General features: G+C 52.5%; 4 protein-coding genes across 4 annotated transcripts; all 4 read left to right on the forward strand.

The window, feature by feature from the left end:
• Positions 1-5,927: 5,927 nt before the first annotated feature.
• BBA_07030 (Zn(II)2Cys6 transcription factor) lies at positions 5,928-7,959 on the forward strand (the record flags this gene model as incomplete). Its single annotated transcript, XM_008602127.1, has 4 exons — positions 5,928-6,709; positions 6,759-6,977; positions 7,027-7,307; positions 7,358-7,959. 4 exons carry the CDS (start codon positions 5,928-5,930, stop codon positions 7,957-7,959), a joined length of 1,884 nt encoding a protein of 627 aa, XP_008600349.1.
• Positions 7,960-10,232: 2,273 nt separating this feature from the next.
• BBA_07031 (MFS multidrug transporter) lies at positions 10,233-12,438 on the forward strand (the record flags this gene model as incomplete). Its single annotated transcript, XM_008602128.1, has 3 exons — positions 10,233-10,850; positions 10,922-10,998; positions 11,070-12,438. 3 exons carry the CDS (start codon positions 10,233-10,235, stop codon positions 12,436-12,438), a joined length of 2,064 nt encoding a protein of 687 aa, XP_008600350.1.
• A 621-nt stretch (positions 12,439-13,059) lies between these two features.
• Positions 13,060-13,737, forward strand: BBA_07032 (uncharacterized protein; the record flags this gene model as incomplete). Its single annotated transcript, XM_008602129.1, has 1 exon — positions 13,060-13,737. One exon carries the CDS (start codon positions 13,060-13,062, stop codon positions 13,735-13,737), a length of 678 nt encoding a protein of 225 aa, XP_008600351.1.
• Positions 13,738-15,003: 1,266 nt separating this feature from the next.
• On the forward strand, positions 15,004-20,197 carry BBA_07033 (Hypothetical protein; the record flags this gene model as incomplete). Its single annotated transcript, XM_008602130.1, has 3 exons — positions 15,004-15,090; positions 15,167-19,771; positions 19,823-20,197. 3 exons carry the CDS (start codon positions 15,004-15,006, stop codon positions 20,195-20,197), a joined length of 5,067 nt encoding a protein of 1,688 aa, XP_008600352.1.
• Positions 20,198-20,368: the final 171 nt, after the last annotated feature.

Here is a 20,368-nt window from a genome sequence, read left to right on the forward strand (position 1 = left end):
GGTTCTTTGACTTTCCGAAAAGGGCAGGGAACCAAAAACTCTTCTCGTCAGGAACTCATCTCGGAGCTTGCCCTTCGCTAGCCCATCACACAGCAAAAGTGGGCATTTATTCGGCCGCTTGGCGCCACGCAGGGCTGTTCGTTGAGGCCCGTTCGGGTAATGATGGCACGCAATGAGGTCATTCACGTTGGTGAAAGCCTGATCGTCGGGACCAAGGGGTAAGGTAGGTTCGAAGCTGGGGCCTAATGTAATCTTGAAGATGCACTTTTGTTTCCTTTTTTTCGCACAGTTAGTATATTAATATCAAAAAGCAGGATCTATGACTCAACGTACGAGGCAGAGCCGACGGCAACTTTTATCGCTGCTCAAAAGTGTGGCCCAAACACTCGAGGCTAAGAAGCCCTCGGTCTAAGCACGACTTCTGGGTAATGGATAACTGCGGCCCAGGCCACGGCTACTAGAGAAATGACTTGCAAAAGAAGACGAGCAGACATATTTCTGAACCTCTTGCTGGAAGTTTACTCCGCGGAAAGAAAGGGAAAACTTGTCAGCGGCGTCATCTGTAGCCCGCGGCTCAGACACGCATTTGGACTTTACATGCTCATTTCGAGTGTCATGTATGCAAAGTTCCAATCCTCAAAAGATGGAATGCAAGGCAGCTCGCCCTTGGTCTTGGAAGCACTGCACCAGTAATTCATATTCAGGTTGTAAGCCGCACTTACTGGATGCGATAGGTGAGAGTTCAGTCAGGTATACAACCTTTCGATTGCGCTTGCATTCGAGGCAAGCAGGCAGGTACTCAGTGATATAGTTTCAGGCTGATGATGATAAAGCACCCAGTTGTTCTGGCATTCTCCCTCTTTGCGGCTGTGCCACCTTTGAGCCTTGCATGCAATGCTACCACGACCTGCGCGGGTCCATGTCAGCCGAGGACGAGGTGCTTCGGGAAGCATGTCCATATCGAATGGCAGAAACCAATGCATTTGATCTCTGATACATTCTGTCAAACATCTCAGCCTGATTTTAGTCGTGCAAAAGTCATGCTCTCAAGTATAACAAGGCAGCGATATCGTGTATGAAACGGCACTTTTCACTCTATCCAGCACGAAAATCATTCCTTTTCAAAACGCCCATTCAATTATCAAAAAAAAAAAAAAAAAATTGATCAAACCAAAATTGATCAAACAAAAATGCTAACCCTTCTTGCCCTCAGTCTCTCTCTAATTTCGGCCGCCCCAGCCGGCGAGCCGTACTCAGAGGTCATCCCGGGTCCCGGCCTGCCCTCTCTCTCGGAACTCGGCCTCACTCACGTCTGCCGAGCTGTATCAGTTACCACTTCCCAAACCCCATAAGTGAGTATTGCAAATTGGTAGCCAAAAGGGCACCACAGAAGGAAATTTCCGCAGCGCCAGTGTTTTATTCCGTAGTAGCTGACAAGGCAAAACAGCGAGCGCGGACGACAACACCCTTGTCTTGTCTTGTACAATCCCGTCTGCGGACCCGAGGATGCGCGTTACACCAATGTCAATGGCATAATCGCCTGTTATCACAATCTCAATAATATTGGTACATGAATAGCCGCAACGTTGCCAATGCTGTGCTGTGGACCAATAGATCACTGCACCCGGCCTGACCAGAGCTGCGCCGGTCAAGACTTTGTACAGAACATGGAACAAAGGGCTCGATACTAACGCCACTGCTACCTTGGGTATCCAAGCTGCCTATGGCAACGGAGACCTTTTGGTGGCCTCTGGCACGAGGCGATTCTACGGTTAGCCTTGGAAGGCGTGCTGTGGACTTGCCGCACATATGGATGGCCGTTATCAAGTTTGTGCAGACAAGTCGCCTGTTGAGCCTTGGGTCGCGCTCAAATGCTTGCCGACAAGTCGTTATTGAAGAATGGATGATTTTTGTTGCCCCTTTACGTCTAGGAACCTATCAAGTTGCTACAAAGCCTCAAATGCAAATGCGACGCAGAATATTTTACGACGAGCAGGAAAATGAGCGTGTACCATGGATCTTGGATTCGTCTAGTGTGAGCGGCGAACCGGGCGCTAGACCAGATGGCAATTGAAGCTGGGCCTGGACTGCAATGGAAATAATTGTATAGATTTCGTGTAAATAGCGTAAATTGCCGGATCAGAATTTCAAGCATTGCCCTCACCCACTACTAGTTACTGTGAGAAAATGGGACCTGTCAAGTCTTTTTTCGACGGAAGCTTCCGTAGAACTGGCAAGGCCAAGAAGAAAGGACCAGGCAATGACCAACTAACTAGGTAATTAACTATTTAGTAGATGAAACATGTCTACACCTTGTAGCAGTACATTGAACAGCACGGAAGCTCATAAGGCACCCGGCCATATCCGCCAGCAGCATAACAGGCAACCGTCAAACGTCACCGTTCCCCCTCTTTCGACATCCATTCAACCCTCCACTTCCTTAAAACCCCTTGATAATACGATGTGCCCTTCTCAGCCCAACGCCCCTCTTCCAGAAATCATCTACGTCAGGCTGCATGAAAGACGGCCCGGATGGGTCTGGGGCGCGAGCCTTGCTTGGCCGTTGTCATCGTCATCGTCCCTGCTTGCATGTCAGTGTTTCTATTTTTAGCCATAGGCTGCTTTTGGTGTAAATAGTAGTTACCAGAGCACGTAATTAGCTGGGCAGAATTTTTTTTTTTCCCCGCAGACTCTGGACATTATAAACGCGCTGATGCTACAGCGTTTGTGGTTCGTCGCGAATGGTGCACGCCTGGAGGACGAGCTTGCTCAACCCGTACCCTAGAGCCGACGTAACGGCGAGATTCGCTCTCTACAAACGCCTTGTCCCTGGAATAATATTTTTGTTGACAGCAGAGCAGAGCACAGCTCAAAGTTCTTCTTCTGCAAGTTTCTGTCTGGAATGTGACATTTCCTTCCAGGGCGATTAAATACCTGTTATGAATGCGATGAAGACGGCGATCTCGGAGAGACTCGGCAATCATCAAAGAGGTTGAAAAAAAAAGAAAAACATATATTCGAGTAAACGTTTTGTGCGTTTAGCTAGTTGGTTATATACAATAAGTTCTTAATCAACCTAAATATCCTTCAAAAATTTGATTCCAACGAACCGCTGTTCGTCGCTCACTCGCTTCCAAAGGAAATCAGAACACGAAGCCCGAAGCCGTACAATTTCACTTTGCCGAGCACCAAAGTCTTTGAATAGAACAGACTTGAATGTCGCTACAGAAACTACTTGAGAAAGTCTTGTTCTACGCATTCCATGCCAATGTGCTTGTCTGGCTCGCCTTGCTGCTGGCCAGACCAGGAGCTCCCGTCATCCCACTCTGGAGAGTACGCTCTCTGTACTCTTTGAACACGAGTACATGCATCTTACTCTCGCATGCAACGTTTAGGGCGCATTCTCCCAATATTTTTCTCTTCCAAAGCTCCCCTACTCTCGGTGAGCGATGCTGACAGCTCGCTGTTCCACAGACCGTTCTTGCCATCGGAACTTGCGTAACAGCGTACCGCGCGCCGTTGTGCACCGCCGTTTTCGTACAACGAGGCAAACTAGTCAAAGAGGCGCGACAGGAAAGAGGGAAAAGATGAAGTGGGCGCGATACCCTGCTGAAGCTGTTGTTGTACGGGCCAGACTCCTTCTCGGCGACGTCGACCATCTTCGGAGATGCGATATTTTTTTTGGCTCGCCAAATAGCTAAAGTGTAGTTTAGCAGCCTTTTCCAACACCATTTTCAAGTTGAAAGTGACAAGAAAGACGTGGTGTAGCGTAGAAACGGTACCGAAAAGTTGGCCCAACAGCACAAAAGTCGCCGCATTAGAACGTAGGCTCGCTGCGAGCTGCTGATAGCGCAGATTCGCCTTGCTGAATACGTTGTTCTAAAGGAAAGTGTCATCATGTTCCTTCTACCTAGCTGGAGAGTGAGTTTCTGCTACGCGCGCGTTTGGTATGTCGTTGGCCTGGTAGAGGAGCTGTCATGCTCTGCCATCCTCTTCATGCGTGCTTTGCTTTTTGTATCCTGATGCAAAAGGTCATTGATAACGTACCAGGCAGCCAGCTGTGCCCTTGGGCGGCGTATTTATGTAGCGTTTTGCGTGCTTCAAATGTGAAGGCCGTTAGCGGCAGGTGGCGGCGGCGAGAGTTTGTCGCATCTGATGTGGGATGTAAGTGGAAAACCCTGGTTTCTGCATCCGAGAAGGATCTTGCAGAACCATGGTTTTGGATGCTTGCATATCAGAGAAATGAAATATTTATGGCGAATTTTATTGGAAAATAATTTTGGACAAACGTCCAGTTGGCTATACAGCATCGCTATACAGTGTCGCGCAAAAAGTCGTTTCAACCGACTGTTTGTGAGAGATATCCACAGGTCTCTCGATAGGCGGGCTGTTGATGTTTCGAATTCCAGCAACAAAGAGTTGCGGTATGACTGACCAAGAGAAAGAATCTACCGGCTTCGAATTCGCAGCGTCTATGGTGGCTCGCTGCGGTCGCAATTACCATCGCATGGTCTACTTTGGCCTACTTTGATATCTAAGCACATCGACTCGCGTGGGCAGTCGTGCGCTTGATGACGGCGGGACGGGTAAAGCCCAGCTTTCGCGCCGGCGGCTGTGAGCTGTGTGATTGTCTCAGACGTTCGCTGCCAAACTGAGCACGGAACGGATGGTGGCTTGTACAGAGTACGTTGAGCCATTATCGGATCCGTACAGTGCCAAGTGCTTCAAAATTTGATTCACTGAAATGACTGAGACTGGCTTGTCTTGGGCTGTTTGTTAGTGCTATCAGCAGCTGGGCTGGGGAACTTTGACTTTGCAATTGCCGCGCCTTGCCACATGGGGCAACGGCTGCCGCAACGGTCATGACTGGTCCAAACAGGTGAATGAATACCTTGCTGGGAGGGAATTGGAGCTTTCATTATCTTGGAATTCTGGGGAGCAGAACCAGTTGTCGAGGGTGTTGACCAAAGATTTCTGGGTGCCAGAGCATCGCTGCTTGGGACTTCAATTCCATTTGAGCCTATCGACCAGGCTGCCGTTCCGCTGTCTTTCCCGTAGGCTGCGCTGCGTGTCTCAGCTGCGCGAGCAACTTTTACCGGTGTGCTATTTATTCGCCGAGAAGCGAGCAGCAAATGAAGAGGGCCAGCGAAGTGTTTCCTTTTGTCTCACGGTGTCGTCTCGTTATTCTCGGTGCTGAAGCGCCGCCAGGAATCTTCGTACACAGCTGACGGACTGTACTGACTGCCCTGGCGCATTCGAGTCTGTTGGCCCCCAATCTCACGCGGAATTAGTTGGATAGGCGGGGAAGACGGTAATCCAAAGGCGCGTCACACAGCCTGCGGTGTGATTATGCAGTGAACTCGCAAGTGAACAGACACTCGCTGACAGGGATGACAGTCGTAGGAATATGTAATAAATTATTGTGGCCTGCAGATTGTGCTTCTGGTCGGTGCCAACGGTCAGGTTGTCAGCGCGCCAGTTGTCAATAGGTAGGTACACAGGCTTACTCAGCCCAGTGTTAGCCTCAGCCCGGCTTTGGTCACATCGCTTTGCACCAGTAAAATTGTCATCGAAGCTGTTGCCTACCAAAGCTTCTCAACCCTCGGATTTCGTCCTACATTAACTGGATGAATCCCGCCCGTTTCTCGTCGCACCCACGCACGCTCTTGCTTTTGCTCTGCCATCAACGCCTGCGTGTTCGCTGTGCTGCTAGTTGCAGCCTGCTAATCGTCCTTTGATTTCACAGCGCTGCTCCAGTGGGCGTTCCGCCGCAGTACAGCCAAGAGCCCGCGAATCCGCTGTTCGGGGTTCAGAGGCCAACCGACCCTCTGGAAAGCACCCAATACAAGCTAAACGGCCACCCATTCCCAGCGGGTTTTGCGCCTACCTAATTGATCGCCCGGCTGGGTTGCCGTGTGTTTGCAGAAATGCCCCCGTCTACTGTCTCTGCGAGAGGCTCGCGTCCGGCTGGCTACGGACAGTCCTGCACCAACTGCTCTCGCGCCAAGTGCAAGTGTATTCTGGCCGCTGCTGGTGACGCATGCGAACGTTGCACTCGCCTCGGAAAAGAATGCCAGCCGATAGTCACGGCGAGGAAAAAGGTGGCCAAGAGGACCGCTGCATCACGGACGGCCCAGTTGGAGGAGAAGCTTGATGACCTCGTCTCCATCCTCAAAAACTCCCAAGGACATCCCGCCCAAGAACAGCAGCAGCAGCAGCAGCAGCAGCAGCAACAGCACCTGCAGGAACAAATCGCGCAGCATCAACGGCACCTAGACTACAGTCATATGCAGCATGTGCCGCAACAGACAAGATCGCAAACCGCGGCCCTCGACTCGCTTGCCCAGGCCGCAACCACTGAGCGGCACAATAGCTCCGGGATGTTTCGCGGCAACATCATTGACCCAAACATGGCCAGCGGCCACATGCAGCGTGACCCGACTGCTGAAGAGGCCGATGTCCATCTGGCAAAGTTTCGCACTTGGCTGCCCGGTCTGCCATTTCTTCACCTTCCTTCCGACATGAGCGCCAAAACTCTAAGAATGGAGAGACCATTCCTGTGGCTGTCAATTATGAATTTGGCGTCAGACTCTCACTCACAGCAGCAATTCCTGCGCGACAAGGTGCGCAGAGAAATGTCGGAGCGCATCATCATGAACCATGAGCGCAACATGGACATTGTACAAGGCCTTATTGCAAACCTAGGATGGTATGTCTGCCTAGATCCAACCTCAACCCAGATCTAACGCCGCATGCAGGGCCACATTAAATACAGGACCTGGTGCCAGACCATTCGTCGTTTTGTTCTCGCAATTAGCGACGCTGGTCATTTATGAACAGGGCATGATGCGCCCGCCCAATCAAGAACACTTTTCCTCGGTTGGCTTCAAGGCCTGGAACATGAGCACCCTCACGCCAAAAGCTCGCACAATGGACGAGAGGAGGGCCGTGTTGTCGTTGTGGTTTCTCACATCAATGTTAGTAATATTAAGGATACGGAATGTCACGGCGCACTAACGTTAGCAGATGCAACGCCCTCACTGCGCGGACAGAGACCTTGCCGTGGACGAGCCACATGGACGAGTCTCTAAGCATACTCGAACGCGGCGATGATCAGCACCTCGATGCCATGCTCGCAACAATTATTAAGATACAGAGAATCTGCGACGAAGCCCACCGACTGCTCATGCAAGATTTACTTCCCAACGCACCTGAAAAGGACATTCCGACATATCTCTATAAACCAAGTCTCTTAGAGAGGCTCAACACCATCCAAGCAAATCTACCACCCCGATTTACTACCAATTGTTTGTCTGACCCTTGTTTCATATACTGTGACACGACTGACCCATGATAGACACCATTATTACACATCTCGTTTCGACAGAATGCCAAATTCACGCCATCGGCTTGTTTTCAAACCATCGAATACCAGAGACGCAGAGCGTTGAGTCAATGTATCAATGCCTTGTTTGCATTCGAGCATTCTACGACGCCTTCTTTTCAATCCCACTGGGCGATATTGCTGGCCTTCCACTCCACACATATGTTGCCCTCTCTACAATGCAGGTCATGTTATACAGACTCACCATTTCCGACAACCCAAACTGGGACAAGGAGGTAGTACGGCAGACGGCGGACGTCATGGATATCGTGGACAGAACGATTGAGCTTTTTGAAAAGGTGGCAAGTGTATATCCGATGCGCGACCAGCAGGTCCAGGGCAATCTGTTCCAAAAAGGCGCCAAGCAGATGCGCAACCTGCGCGCCATGTGGCAGCCCATTGTGTCGAAGCATTTCGGCACGATGCCCACTCCCACCAGCCAGCATAACAGTGCCAGCAGGGCCGCGACCGAGCAGCCTATGCTACTGGATACAATGGTGGACGGCGAACCGATTGACTTTAATGACATGTCATGGATGGCCGATATATTTGGGCCCTGGGGAGATATGCAGTGACGATTTTGTACAGCAGCTTACACGGTTTGTCATGGCCACTTATGATACTATACGGTATGCACCGACGTTACTATACGAATTTAATGCGAACCGAGTTCTGGATCTATACATTTTGGTACGTGTGATGTCGTGCAACGGAGCTGGTGGCGCACGCTGATGGACGAGAGTGGCGCAGCGCATAGGCAGTTGCCATGTCCATATAGTGACACGACCAAGAGCAAAAAGTTGTCAGCCAGATGCGACTAGCTGGCTATAAATCCAAGGCTATTTCTTTAAGATAACTATGCCTGGTGGATATGCGCCCAGGGGCTCGGTAGATGACAGACTTTGTAGTTAGGTGGATATCCTTTTCAGGGCGGCCCTGTCATTTCGCTGGCAGTGCCATCTCACGTCTTTATACGGAGCGTAGCGGAACATGCCCGGCTTACGCGATGAATTGTGGTGGGAAAAGAGAACGTGTGACCAATGATGCTGTATTGTGCATCGTACGGCATTGGCGTTGTTGCGTGAAACGGGGCTCGCCCAGGCTCGTGAAAGGCGTCCGCCACAGCGGAGGCTCTTTAACCCATCTACTGGTACGACACGGATCGTCTGATGACAAAACTTTCTCAAAGCCTACTTGCCCCCCCCCCCCTTGCTCGCATTTTTAGGACAGGCGTTCATCATCAGATGGCGCACGCACAATTTCCAACGTGGCGAGCGGAGCCGACTTACGCGAATCCCGTCGTCAGCCAGGGCTTGTCCATGTGGCTTTTTTCTAGATGCGAATAGATACGTCTCACGGCTAAGCCTTGCGATTGCAAGGGTTCACGCTCCGAGATGCCCTTTTGAAGAATAGAATCTTGATGGATGCCCATGGTGTCTACCATGACACACCATCAAAGCCTAGTCAATGTGAAGGTTGTAAGCCATGAACGGGCAACTGTAGAAATAGCCCCACCTCGAGAAGAAGCCCCAGAGAAGACAAGAACGATAAGTTGGTAGAAAGGGCGACAAAAAGGTAATCTGCGTCTCCCTCATGCCCATCTCCGCTCGGGATTATTATATGGAGAACAGGACCGGGGCCATCTCAGCATAACGATTACCGAATCGGGGATGACAGCAGGTAAGGGGAAGCCTTGGCTGCAGGGGCGGAAGGGAATTCAGCTTACATGCCCACTCTGGTGCTCCTACAGCGCCTTCTTTGCATACCTATCACCTTTGGCGTGAGACTGGGGAAAGCAGCTAGACCGGGATGGTGTCGAGAGGGTATAACATTATATTTGGACGAATGGGAAATTTTAGCAAAAGCCTTTGAGATGGTAAATAAAAGAACAATAGGAAAGCGAGAGTCCGTCGATCGCCAGCGTGGCCCATGTGGGAGATCTATTTCATAGCGGAGAGACACATGATAACTAAGTGAGACAACTTTAACAACCACGCTACTATAGGAAGAAACGACCCCAATCAAGTACATTCATAAAGAAAAAAAAGGAAATAAAAAAGAAATAAATAAATAAACTAGCCATTTATTCGGTGGCGTTCTAGAAACAAAGGCAGCATGGTACTGATGGCAGAGCACTTTGGCCCCAGCCGGGATTAGAGTTGTGCTTACACCTGTTGTCCTATTTCGGAAGCGTTTCCCGTGCGGCGCTGCTGACGGGGTTGTGCGCAACCACCACCTTGACTAGCAACCGGGATTCGTGCAAAGTGGGCGCTGCATAGGGAATCGAGCAGGCAGACAAAGAAAAAAACAGCACAAGGGGCGATCCAAAGAGTGGCAGAATCTGAATACGGGAAGTGCGCTGCAAAAGTGGCGGCAACGCAAAGGGCTCCATCGTGTAAGATGACGAGGGGATTTGGCCCGGGGCTGCGCCAGAGCTGTCCCCCAAGGCCGACAGATTCGAACCGGTGGCCCTTGTTGCATGAGGAGGCGTTTTCTAACTGCAGAAGTGGGTGGAATTGGGGAACCTTTTCTTTATCTATACTGCAGTGCCCACCTGCCCGGGACTTGTAGATGATGTCTCACACTTGTATACTTTCAGAGTGACAGGACGATCCTTTGAACGACTTCTCATTTCTGCATCACGTAGACGGCAGACTATACCGATCTTTACACAAGAGTGACGCAACGACGACTGAGTTGTAGTGGTGGAAAACACGACAAACATCTTCACGGCGTGGCAACGACAAGAAGAAATTCAGAAAGTCTTACTACGAAGAGGCGACAAGAAGAAGCTCGAAAAAAGTCCTACTACCAAGAGGCGCGACATTACGCAAAAACGAGATCCAAGATGGGTCGCTCAAAACGAAGTCTCACCCATCCGTTGAACGGGCCAGCGTCCGAGTCCGAGTCCGCAGACCGCTCCCACAACCGGTCCGCGTCGACCGTCGCCGAGCGCCCGCCGCAGCTGCCCGAGATTGACCTGGAACCGCTCGACTTTGCCGTGCTCCGGGAGAAGCGCGCCTCCATGGCCACCAACCCGGACACAAACTACGGCCTCGACATGTTTGACGTGCGCCTGTCGTACAATGCGGCGCGCCGCAGCCTCATTCGCGAAAAGGACGAGCTGCCCGACTTTTCCGGTCTCGGCAACGACAATAATGACGGCGACAAAGATGGCATTCCCGCCGTGCCGGACCTGCCTGCCGACCTCCGCGTCTTGCACTCGTCCAAGATGAGAGAGGTCCTCGGCATGGATCCCGGTGAGGAGACCGAGGTTGAGCGCGACGGCTCGTATACGCCGGATTCGGTGCTCAAGAGGAAGGCCGAGGAGGCCGAGGCAGCGGCGGCGGCAGCGGCGGCAGCAGCAGCGCCCGAGTACATTCACGGCTGGAGGTTGTTTAGTGTCATGCTGGCGATTACGCTGGCGTGCTTTTTGTACTTGCTGGACGTGTCGATTCTGGTCACTGTGAGCTTTTCTCATGGAAGCTGGTGCAATATGATGTTGGGAATTTTTCTTTGCTAACGCTATTACTATAGGCGATTCCCAAAATCACCAGTGATTTTCATTCGCTCACGGATATCGGCTGGTACGGTGCCACTTACAACTTGGCGAGGTACGAGAACATCCCATCACCGGTTTCAATGAGACCATTTATACTGACAGACAACAACAACAAAATTACAGCGCCGCTCTTCAGCCGCTCTCTGGGAAATTTTACACCTACTTTCACGCCAAGTGGACCTTTCTCGCCTTCTTCCTCGTCTTTGAAATCGGCAACCTTCTCTGCGGCGTCGCCACGTCGTCGACCATGATCATCGTGGGCCGCACCGTCGCCGGCGCCGGCGCGTCGGGCCTCACCAACGGCAGCTTCGCCATCGTCACGGCCTGCGCGCCCATGGAGAAGCGGCCGCAGCTCATGGGCATCCTCATTGGCGTCTGCCAGATGGGCCTCGTGGCCGGCCCGCTCATCGGCGGCGCGCTGACCGAGTTTACCAGCTGGCGCTGGTGCTTCTACATTAACCTGCCCGTCGGCGCCGTCACCGTCGCTGCCTTTCTCGTCACGGCCATCCCCGACAAGCGCAAGTACATAGTCCAGAGTGACAGCCCCGGAAAGCTGACGCTGCGCAAGATGGACATGGTGGGCTTCTTGCTGTTTGCGCCCGCCGCCGTCATGATTCTGCTGGCTCTCGAGTTTGGCGGCAACAGGTACGCCTGGCGCTCGCCGACCATCATCGGCCTCTTTATCGGCGGCGGCGTCCAGGTGCTGTTGTTTCTCCTTTGGGAGCGCCGCGTCGGCATGACGGCCATGATCCCGCTGCCCATCATTGGCAAGAGAGAGGTGTGGACGGCGTGCGTGGCCAGCATGTTTATGTTTTCCACCATGCTCGGCGCCGGATACTACCTGCCCGTCTACTTTCAGACGGTGCGCGGCCTCTCGCCCCTGCGCAGCGGCGTCTCCATGCTGCCCGCCATTGTCACGCAGCTGGTCGTCACCGTCGTGAGCGGCGGCCTGGTGCAGCGCGTCGGCTACTACCTGCCGTTTATGATTCTCAGCGCCGTCATCATCGCCGTCGCCAACGGCCTGCTGTCCACCTGGGGCCTGCGCACGCCCACCGTCGTCTGGGCCGGCTACCAGGTGCTGCTCGGCTTTGGCCGCGGCATGGCGTTCCAGATGCCCGTCATTGCCATTCAGGCGCACACCCCTCCCGCGCTGGCGTCGGTTGCCACCGCCACCATGGTCCTGTTTCAGACATTTTTCGGCGCCATATTTCTGGCCATTATCAACACGCTCTTCAACACCAAGCTGAAGAAGGAGTTGAGCAGCCGCGTGCCGGAGATTGGCGCCGACAAGATTATCAATGCCGGTGCTGCCGATATCAGCAGTGTTGTCCCTGCTGATAGGATTGATCAGGTTCTGCAATCATACTCCCTTGGTGTAAACGAAGTGTTTTACGCCATTGCAGCTATTTGCGTGTGCATGTTTGTCTTTTCGTGGGGGACTGGCTGGACCGACATTCGCAAGAAGCCGGATCAAAAGAGCGGCGACGTCTGAGACGTCGGAAACTCATCTCATTTCTCTGATTGTTTTCAAATTTTTTTTTCATCGCTTCATTGGTTACAACTGTTTAATTCTGCGGATGACGGCGACGAGTTAATCAACCATTTGATTTGAGTTGACTCGTGGCTTTCTTGTTCTTGTTTCTCAGCATTCTTCACACACATTCACACTCACTGTCGCTGCATACATGGAGTTTCGGCTTGCTTTGACTTCTTGGGCCCCTTACAGGCATTTGTAAACTCATCGCAGCATGACTTTACAGCATGCATGCTGAGGTTCCCATCAGACAGATTCGTATCGTATATACATTACGACTTGAACGCACATAAAACATAAATGTACCAATTATGAACACCATCACATTTACCGCGAGGAGTAGAAAGCGACAGCAATCTAATTGAAGAACAAAGAAAATTAATCTTATTAGATGCGGGAGTTGCGGGCGCTACAGTGCGTGGATGTCGGCCGCTTGCCATGAGTTCTGCCTAGTGAACCATTGACTGCAAACCTACATCGCACACAATACTCTCAACCACATTGCATCTAATGCTGCGAACACTGGCCCGCATTCACATCAGAAATACCTGTCAAAATACTCTTCTCAGAACGCTCTCGATGGAGCGTCCGCGAAACCAACAGCCGCGGCCGCCAAGAGGGAACAATCGCGGCGGTCGTGGTGGCAGAGGCGGTAGAGGAGGTGGTGGACGAGGTGGACGAGGTGGAGGCCAGGGCCACAGAGCACCAGCCACGCCGCAGCAGGCGGCCGGCACCGTGCCTACGATCCGAGACGTTGCCCCCGGCGCCGGTGTCTTTATAATTCTCAAGGAAGACCAGCCTACGGGGAGAGAAACGCGCGGTGTGGTGGGTGAGGTGCTCACGTCGGGCAACCATCCGCGAGGCATTAAGGTGCGCCTGCGCGGAGGCCAAGTCGGCCGAGTACAGCGCCTGGACAAGACATCAGCCGAGGATGCGGATCATGAAGAAAGACGGCTCGCCGGAAGCGATACGGGCTCGTCGAATACGCGGACGCATGCTGGCCCTGCGCGCGGAGGAGGAGGAGGAGGAGGAGGCGGTGCAAGATTTTCGCATCGATATACGGATGTGCGCAACGACGACTACCTGGAAGGACCGCCGGAAAGAAGCTTGGCGGATTTTCTACCAGCTGGATTTGGGGTACCTGAAGCTTCTTCCGAAAAGATGGCAGCGCCGACGGTTCGTTGCCCAATGTGCGAGGATTTTGAGGGTGACGAGGCGGCAGTGACGCATCACTTGGATCAAGTGCATCTCGTTTGAGAGAGAAAAAAAGGAAGCCAGGTTGGCATTGTCTTTTGACGCGATGCTGACACGATACATTACAAAAATCTTACTCGACAGTGTAATGGACACATGAGAAACTTTGAGCATTGTCAACGGAACGATATAGATGAGACCGTCGGCTAAAGGCATGATGGAAAGGGGTTCTGAGCTAGACTTGTCGCATGGTTTCTGAGGTACTATTATATTGCTCATAGAACAGGATATATAAGGTTCAGCTTAGTTGCACATCATTCAATATCCAAACAGACATTCTGTTTGGCAGATCCATGAATCTATGTCTGGGGTAGTTAGCCTGGGAGGTAGGAAGGCAGGATAGAAGTCAAGTTGTAGTTTGATGATGTATAAACGGTCAAGGGAAATGATAATTGTCGGTTGTGAGAACAGTTCAAAGAAACGGATAGGAATCCCAAGCGAAAATTGACTGTGCTGAGGCCGTCACCAACGAGAGGTACGTATGCAATGTACGCTGCTGCCAGCTGGCGAAGCTCTGTTGACAGCTGGCAAGCTCGGTTTGCAAGTGGCAACTGGCAGCTTTTCGCTTGGGCATTGACATTGGCACTGCCCAGCAACAAACGCATGTGCTAGCCAACCAGACGCGGCCCTGTGGGACGGAACATGATTGATCCACCCGTTTTCCAAATAGATTGGGGCAGCCCACTAGGCGGGCGTGCCTGAGCCAATTATGCTAGCGACGGTGCAGGCAGTGGTGTGTTCAGTGCGTTTTTGGAGCGCTGCTTAGCTTTTGCCTGCTTGGAACTTGTCTGCGTAATGCTAAATCGGTACGTACCTCCATGCTTCTGCACTTTCCCCAGCAAGGAAGGACACCTCGCGCAAGTGACAGGTAAGCCCTCCACCAAACAGTCTGCCTGCCTTCTCCTTAACCTCATCAAACAACCCTCATCTCATCCAAACACGCGACGATTCTTCCGTCCATTCACCCCCCACTTCGGAAGCCCTATCTCGCGACATTCTTTCATTTTCATCCAGTTTAATTCTGCTGCGTATTACTCTGTCTGCTTCAGCTTCTCTCCTTACTTTGCGCCTCCGCCGCGCCGAATCCGTGCATGGGCATTGGGCCACAAGCTTCCAACTCCCTAAACGTCATCGAAGAGCGCCTCGTCGCTCCCCGACAACCTCGAGTCCGCACCCTTTCTGCTGCGAGCTTTTTCTACGCAGCTTGCATTAACAGCACCGAGCTGTCTTTTCACCGATTCCGGTCCTGATAGATTCACACCCGGCGCCATGGCGCCCCTACCTATCAAGTTTCAAGAGCTCGTCCAGCTCGGCAGTGTCGGTGTTGACGCGCAATCCGTTGGCTTCAACTCCTGTGTAAGTTCTTCCATAATTCTCACAATGGTCTCGGAAACTCGATGGAGCTAATTGGTCATTTCCCCCCGCCCCGCAGACTCTCGAGTCCGACACATACATTTGCATCCGAGAACAAAAGAGCGAAGGAGCTCAACCAGAGGTCGTCATTGTCGAGCTCAAAAATGGAAATAATGTCACACGCCGGCCCATCAAGGCCGACAGCGCTATCATGCACTGGAATCAGCATATCATTGCTCTCAAGGCGCAGTCGAGAACGCTGCAAATCTTCGATCTTGAGCAGAAGAAGAAGCTCAAGTCCTCCACAATGAATGAGGATGTCCAGTTCTGGAGATGGGTGAGCGACAGTACTCTCGGTCTTGTCACCACTACCAGCGTATACCACTGGGATATTACCGATGCTGCCCAGGACAGCCCCGTCAAGGTTTTTGACCGCAATGCCAACCTCAACGGCTGCCAGATCATCAATTACCGCGTTAACAGCGACGGCAAGTGGATGGTCGTTGTCGGTATCTCCCAGCAGCAGGGCCGTGTCGTCGGCGCCATGCAGCTCTACTCCAAGGACCGCGGCATCAGCCAGGCCATCGAGGGTCACGCCGCCTCCTTCGGTACCCTGCGCCTCGAGGGTGCCCCCCAAGATACCAAGCTCTTCAGCTTTGCTGTGCGCACTGCCACCGGCGCCAAGCTTCATGTTGTCGAGGTCGATCATGCCGAGTCGAACCCAGTCTTCCAGAAAAAGGCCGTGGACATCTTCTTTCCACCCGAGGCCACAAATGACTTCCCTGTCGCTCTACAAATTTCTCAAAAATATGGCGTTGTCTATATGGTCACCAAATACGGCTTCATCCATCTCTACGATCTTGAGACGGCTACTCTAATCTTCATGAACCGCATCTCGAGCGAGACCATCTTCACAACGTGTGCCGATAGCGTCTCGGCCGGTCTTGTGGCTATTAACCGCAAGGGTCAGGTGCTCTCGGTGACCGTCGATGAGACCACCGTCATTCCCTACCTTTTGGAGAATCCCGCCAATACCGAGATCGCCATCAAGCTGGCTTCGCGAGCTGGTCTGCCTGGTGCCGACAACCTCTACGGCAGACAATTTGAGCAACTGTTCAACGCCGGCAATTATCAGGAAGCCGCCAAGATCGCCGCCAACTCGCCCCGTGGCTTCTTGCGAACCGCCGAAACCATCGAAAAGTTCAAGCGCCTTCCTACCCAACCTGGCCAGATGGCTTTCACCCTTCAGTATTTCGGTATGCTGCTCGACAAGGGCTCTCTGAACGAACACGAGACGATCGAGTTGGCACAGCCTGTGCTGCAGCAGAATCGCAAGCATCTCCTCGAGAAGTGGCTTGGTGAGAACAAGCTGGACTGCTCCGAACGACTCGGCGACATGGTTCGCCCTTATGACGTGAACATGGCCTTGACCGTTTACCTCAAGGCCAATGTGCCCCAGAAGGTCGTCGCTGGATTTGCGGAGACTGGTCAGTTTGACAAGATCCTTCCGTACTCGGCCCAGACCGGCTATAAGCCCGATTATATTCAGCTGCTTCAGCACATCATTCGTGTCAACCCCGAGAAGGGTGCCGAGTTTGCTACAGCCCTCGCCAACAGCGATCAGGGCCCTCTGGTAGACTTTGAGCGCGTCTGCGACATCTTTCAGTCACAGGGCATGGTTCAGCAGGCCACTGCTTTCCTCCTTGATGCCCTCAAGGACAACAAGCCTGAGCACGCCCGTCTCCAAACCAGGCTTTTGGAGATGAACCTGATGCATGCCCCTCAGGTCGCGGAGGCTATACTGGGCAATGATATGTTCACCCACTTCGACAAGGGCCGCATTGCCCAGCTTTGCGAACAAGCTGGTCTTCCTCAGAAAGCCCTGGAGCTCTACGAGGACCCCGAGGCCATCAAGCGCGTCATTGTCAACATTCCAGGCAGCCCCAACTTCAACCCCGAGTGGCTCTCCGGCTTCTTCGGCAAGCTGTCCGTCGAGCAGTCTCTAGATTGTCTCGATGCAATGATGAAGACCAACATCCGCCAGAACCTACAGTCTGTTGTCAACATTGCCACCAAGTACTCTGAGCTTCTTGGGCCTGTCCGTTTGATCGATCTATTCGAAAAATACAAAACTTCCGAGGGTCTCTTCTACTATTTGGGAAGCATTGTCAACCTATCTGAGGATCCCGATGTGCACTTCAAGTACATCGAGGCTGCCACAAAGATGGGCCAGTTCAACGAGGTCGAGCGCATCTGCCGTGACAGCAATAGCTACAACCCCGAAAAGGTGAAGAACTTCCTCAAGGAGGCCAAGCTTCCCGAACAGCTTCCTCTCATCATTGTCTGCGACCGATTCAATTTTGTCCATGACCTCATCCTGTTCCTCTACCAGAACAAGCACTTCCAGGCTATTGAGGCATATGTCCAGCGTGTCAACCCCTCACGCACTCCAGCTGTTGTTGGTGGCCTACTTGATGTTGACTGCGAGGAGAACATCATCAAGCAGCTTCTGAGCACTGTCAATGCCCAGGAGATCAACATCGACGAACTCGTCGCAGAAGTCGAGTCTCGCAACCGCCTCAAACTTCTCCTTCCTTTCCTCGAGGCCACTCTCCAGGCTGGCAACCAACAGCAGGCTGTCTTTAATGCTTTGGCCAAGATCTACATCGACTCGAACAACAACCCTGAGAAGTTCCTTAAGGAGAACGATCAGTATGACACTCTGACTGTTGGTAAATACTGCGAGAAGCGTGATCCCAACCTCGCCTACATTGCCTACTCCAAGGGTCAGAACGATCTCGAGCTCGTTAACATTACCAATGAAAACTCTATGTACCGCGCTCAGGCTCGTTACTTGCTCGAGCGTTCCGACGGTGAGCTGTGGAACTTTGTCCTCAGCGAGAACAATATTCACCGACGCTCTGTTGTTGATCAGGTCACTGCCACTGCTGTCCCTGAGTCGACTGACCCTGCCAAGGTTTCCGTCGCTGTCGCTGCGCTGCTTGAGAACGACCTGCCGCTCGAACTCATCGAGCTGCTTGAAAAGATTGTTCTTGAGCCTTCCCCCTTCAGCGACAACCAGAATCTTCAGAATCTCCTCTTGTTCACGGCTGCCAAGGCTGACAAGGGTCGTGTCATGGACTACATTCACAAACTCGATGGTTACAACGCAGACGAAATCGCCACGTCCTGCATTGACGTCGGTCTGCACGAAGAGGCCTTTGAGATTTACAAGAAGGCCGATAACAAGTCTGCCGCTGTCAACGTTCTCGTCGAGCACGTTGTGAGCATTGATCGGGCCCAGGCTTATGCCGAGGAGGTTGACCTGCCTGACGTATGGAGCAAGGTCGCCAAGGCTCAGCTCGACGGTCTGCGTATCACTGATGGTATTGATTCCTATATCAAGGCCGAGGACCCCTCGAACTACAACGAAGTGATTGAAACTGCTACTCATGCTGGCAAGGACGAGGACCTCGTTCGCTACCTCCGCATGGCCCGCAAAACTCTGCGTGAGCCTGCCATTGACACCGCTCTCGCCTTTTCGTACGCCCGATTGGACCAGCTACCCGAGCTGGAGGATTTCCTTCGCGCGACTAATGTCGCCAACATTGAGGAGTCGGGCGATAAGGCCTACAACGAGGGCCTCTACGAAGCTTCCAAGATTTTCTTCACCAGCATCTCCAACTGGGCCAAGCTTGCCACTACCCTCGTCCATCTCGAGGATTACCAGGCTGCCGTCGACTGCGCCCGCAAGGCCAATAACATCAAAGTCTGGAAGCAGGTGCACGGTGCTTGCGTCAACAAGAAGGAGTTCCGCCTGGCTCAGATCTGCGGTCTGAATCTTATTGTCGATGCTGAGCAGCTGCAAGAGCTCGTCAAGGAATACGAATACAACGGCTACTTTGATGAGCTTATTAGCCTTCTCGAGCAGGGCCTTGGCCTCGAGCGTGCTCACATGGGCATGTTCACTGAGCTTGGCATTGCTCTGTCCAAGTACCACCCCGAGCGCCTCATGGAGCACATCAAGATCTTCTGGTCCAGGATGAACATGCCAAAGATGATCCGCGCGTGCGAGGAAGCCAACCTGTGGCCGGAATTGGTCTTCTGCTACTATCACTATGACGAGTTTGACAATGCTGCTCTTGCCGTAATTGAGCGCCCTGAGAACTCCTGGGATCACCAGCAGTTCAAGGAGATTGTTGTCAAGGTTGCCAATCTGGAAATCTACTATCGCGCTATCAAGTTTTACGTCGAGCAGCACCCCTCGCTGCTGACCGACCTCCTCGCCGCCCTGACCACCCGAGTTGATGTCAACCGCGTTGTAAAGATGTTCCAGAAGAATGATAGCCTACCGCTCATCAAGCCCTTCCTGCTGAATGTGCAGAGCCAGAACAAACGCACTGTCAATGAGGCTGTCAACGACCTGCTCATCGAGGAGGAGGACTACAAGACACTCCGCGACTCGGTCCAGAACTACGACAACTACGACGCCGTCCAGCTGGCTGCCCGTCTTGAGAAGCATGATCTCATTTTCTTCCGCCAGATTGCCGCTAATATTTACCGCAAGAACAAGCGGTGGGAGAAATCCATTGCCTTGTCAAAACAGGACAAGTTGTTCAAGGATGCCATTGAGACTGCAGCCATTTCCGCCAAGGCTGACATTGTTGAGGACCTTCTTCGCTATGTAAGTATTGCCCTCAGTGTCCTCATTCAGCAATTACTGACTGCGCCACAGTTTGTCGACATTGGTCATCGCGAGTGCTACACCGGCATGCTGTATGCCTGCAACGATCTTATCCGCCCAGATGTCGTTCTTGAGCTGTCGTGGCGCCACGGTCTCAATGACTTTACCATGCCCTACATGATCAACATGCTTTCGCAGCAGACCAAGGAGATCGCTCTGTTGAAGGCCGACAATGAGGCCCGCAAGGCCAAAGAGAAGGAGCACGAAAAGACTGAGGACAACACTCCCATCCTGGGTGCAGGTCGCCTGATGATTACTGCCGGCCCTGGCGGTCCCGCCTCGCCCGCTCCGGTCTATGGCCAAGCGAACGGTTTCGCCCCTCAGCCCACTGGCTTTGCCTCCCAGCCCACCGGTTACGGATACTAAGCGTTGCAAGTAATGTTTTCTTGCGATGCGGCCTCATGATGATTTATTATGGAGGACTGCGCCGTCTTTTTGAAGGCCTTATTATACTGTTTTCAACCTTTTTGAGGCCTGGGATCAGGTGCAGGCGTACTTGGGCAAAACTAAAAGGAAATGCACGCGGGACGAAAGCGA

Source organism: Beauveria bassiana (genome assembly GCF_000280675.1).
Source record: "Beauveria bassiana ARSEF 2860 unplaced genomic scaffold BBA_S00022, whole genome shotgun sequence".
Classification (NCBI taxonomy): Eukaryota; Fungi; Ascomycota; class Sordariomycetes; order Hypocreales; family Cordycipitaceae; genus Beauveria; species Beauveria bassiana.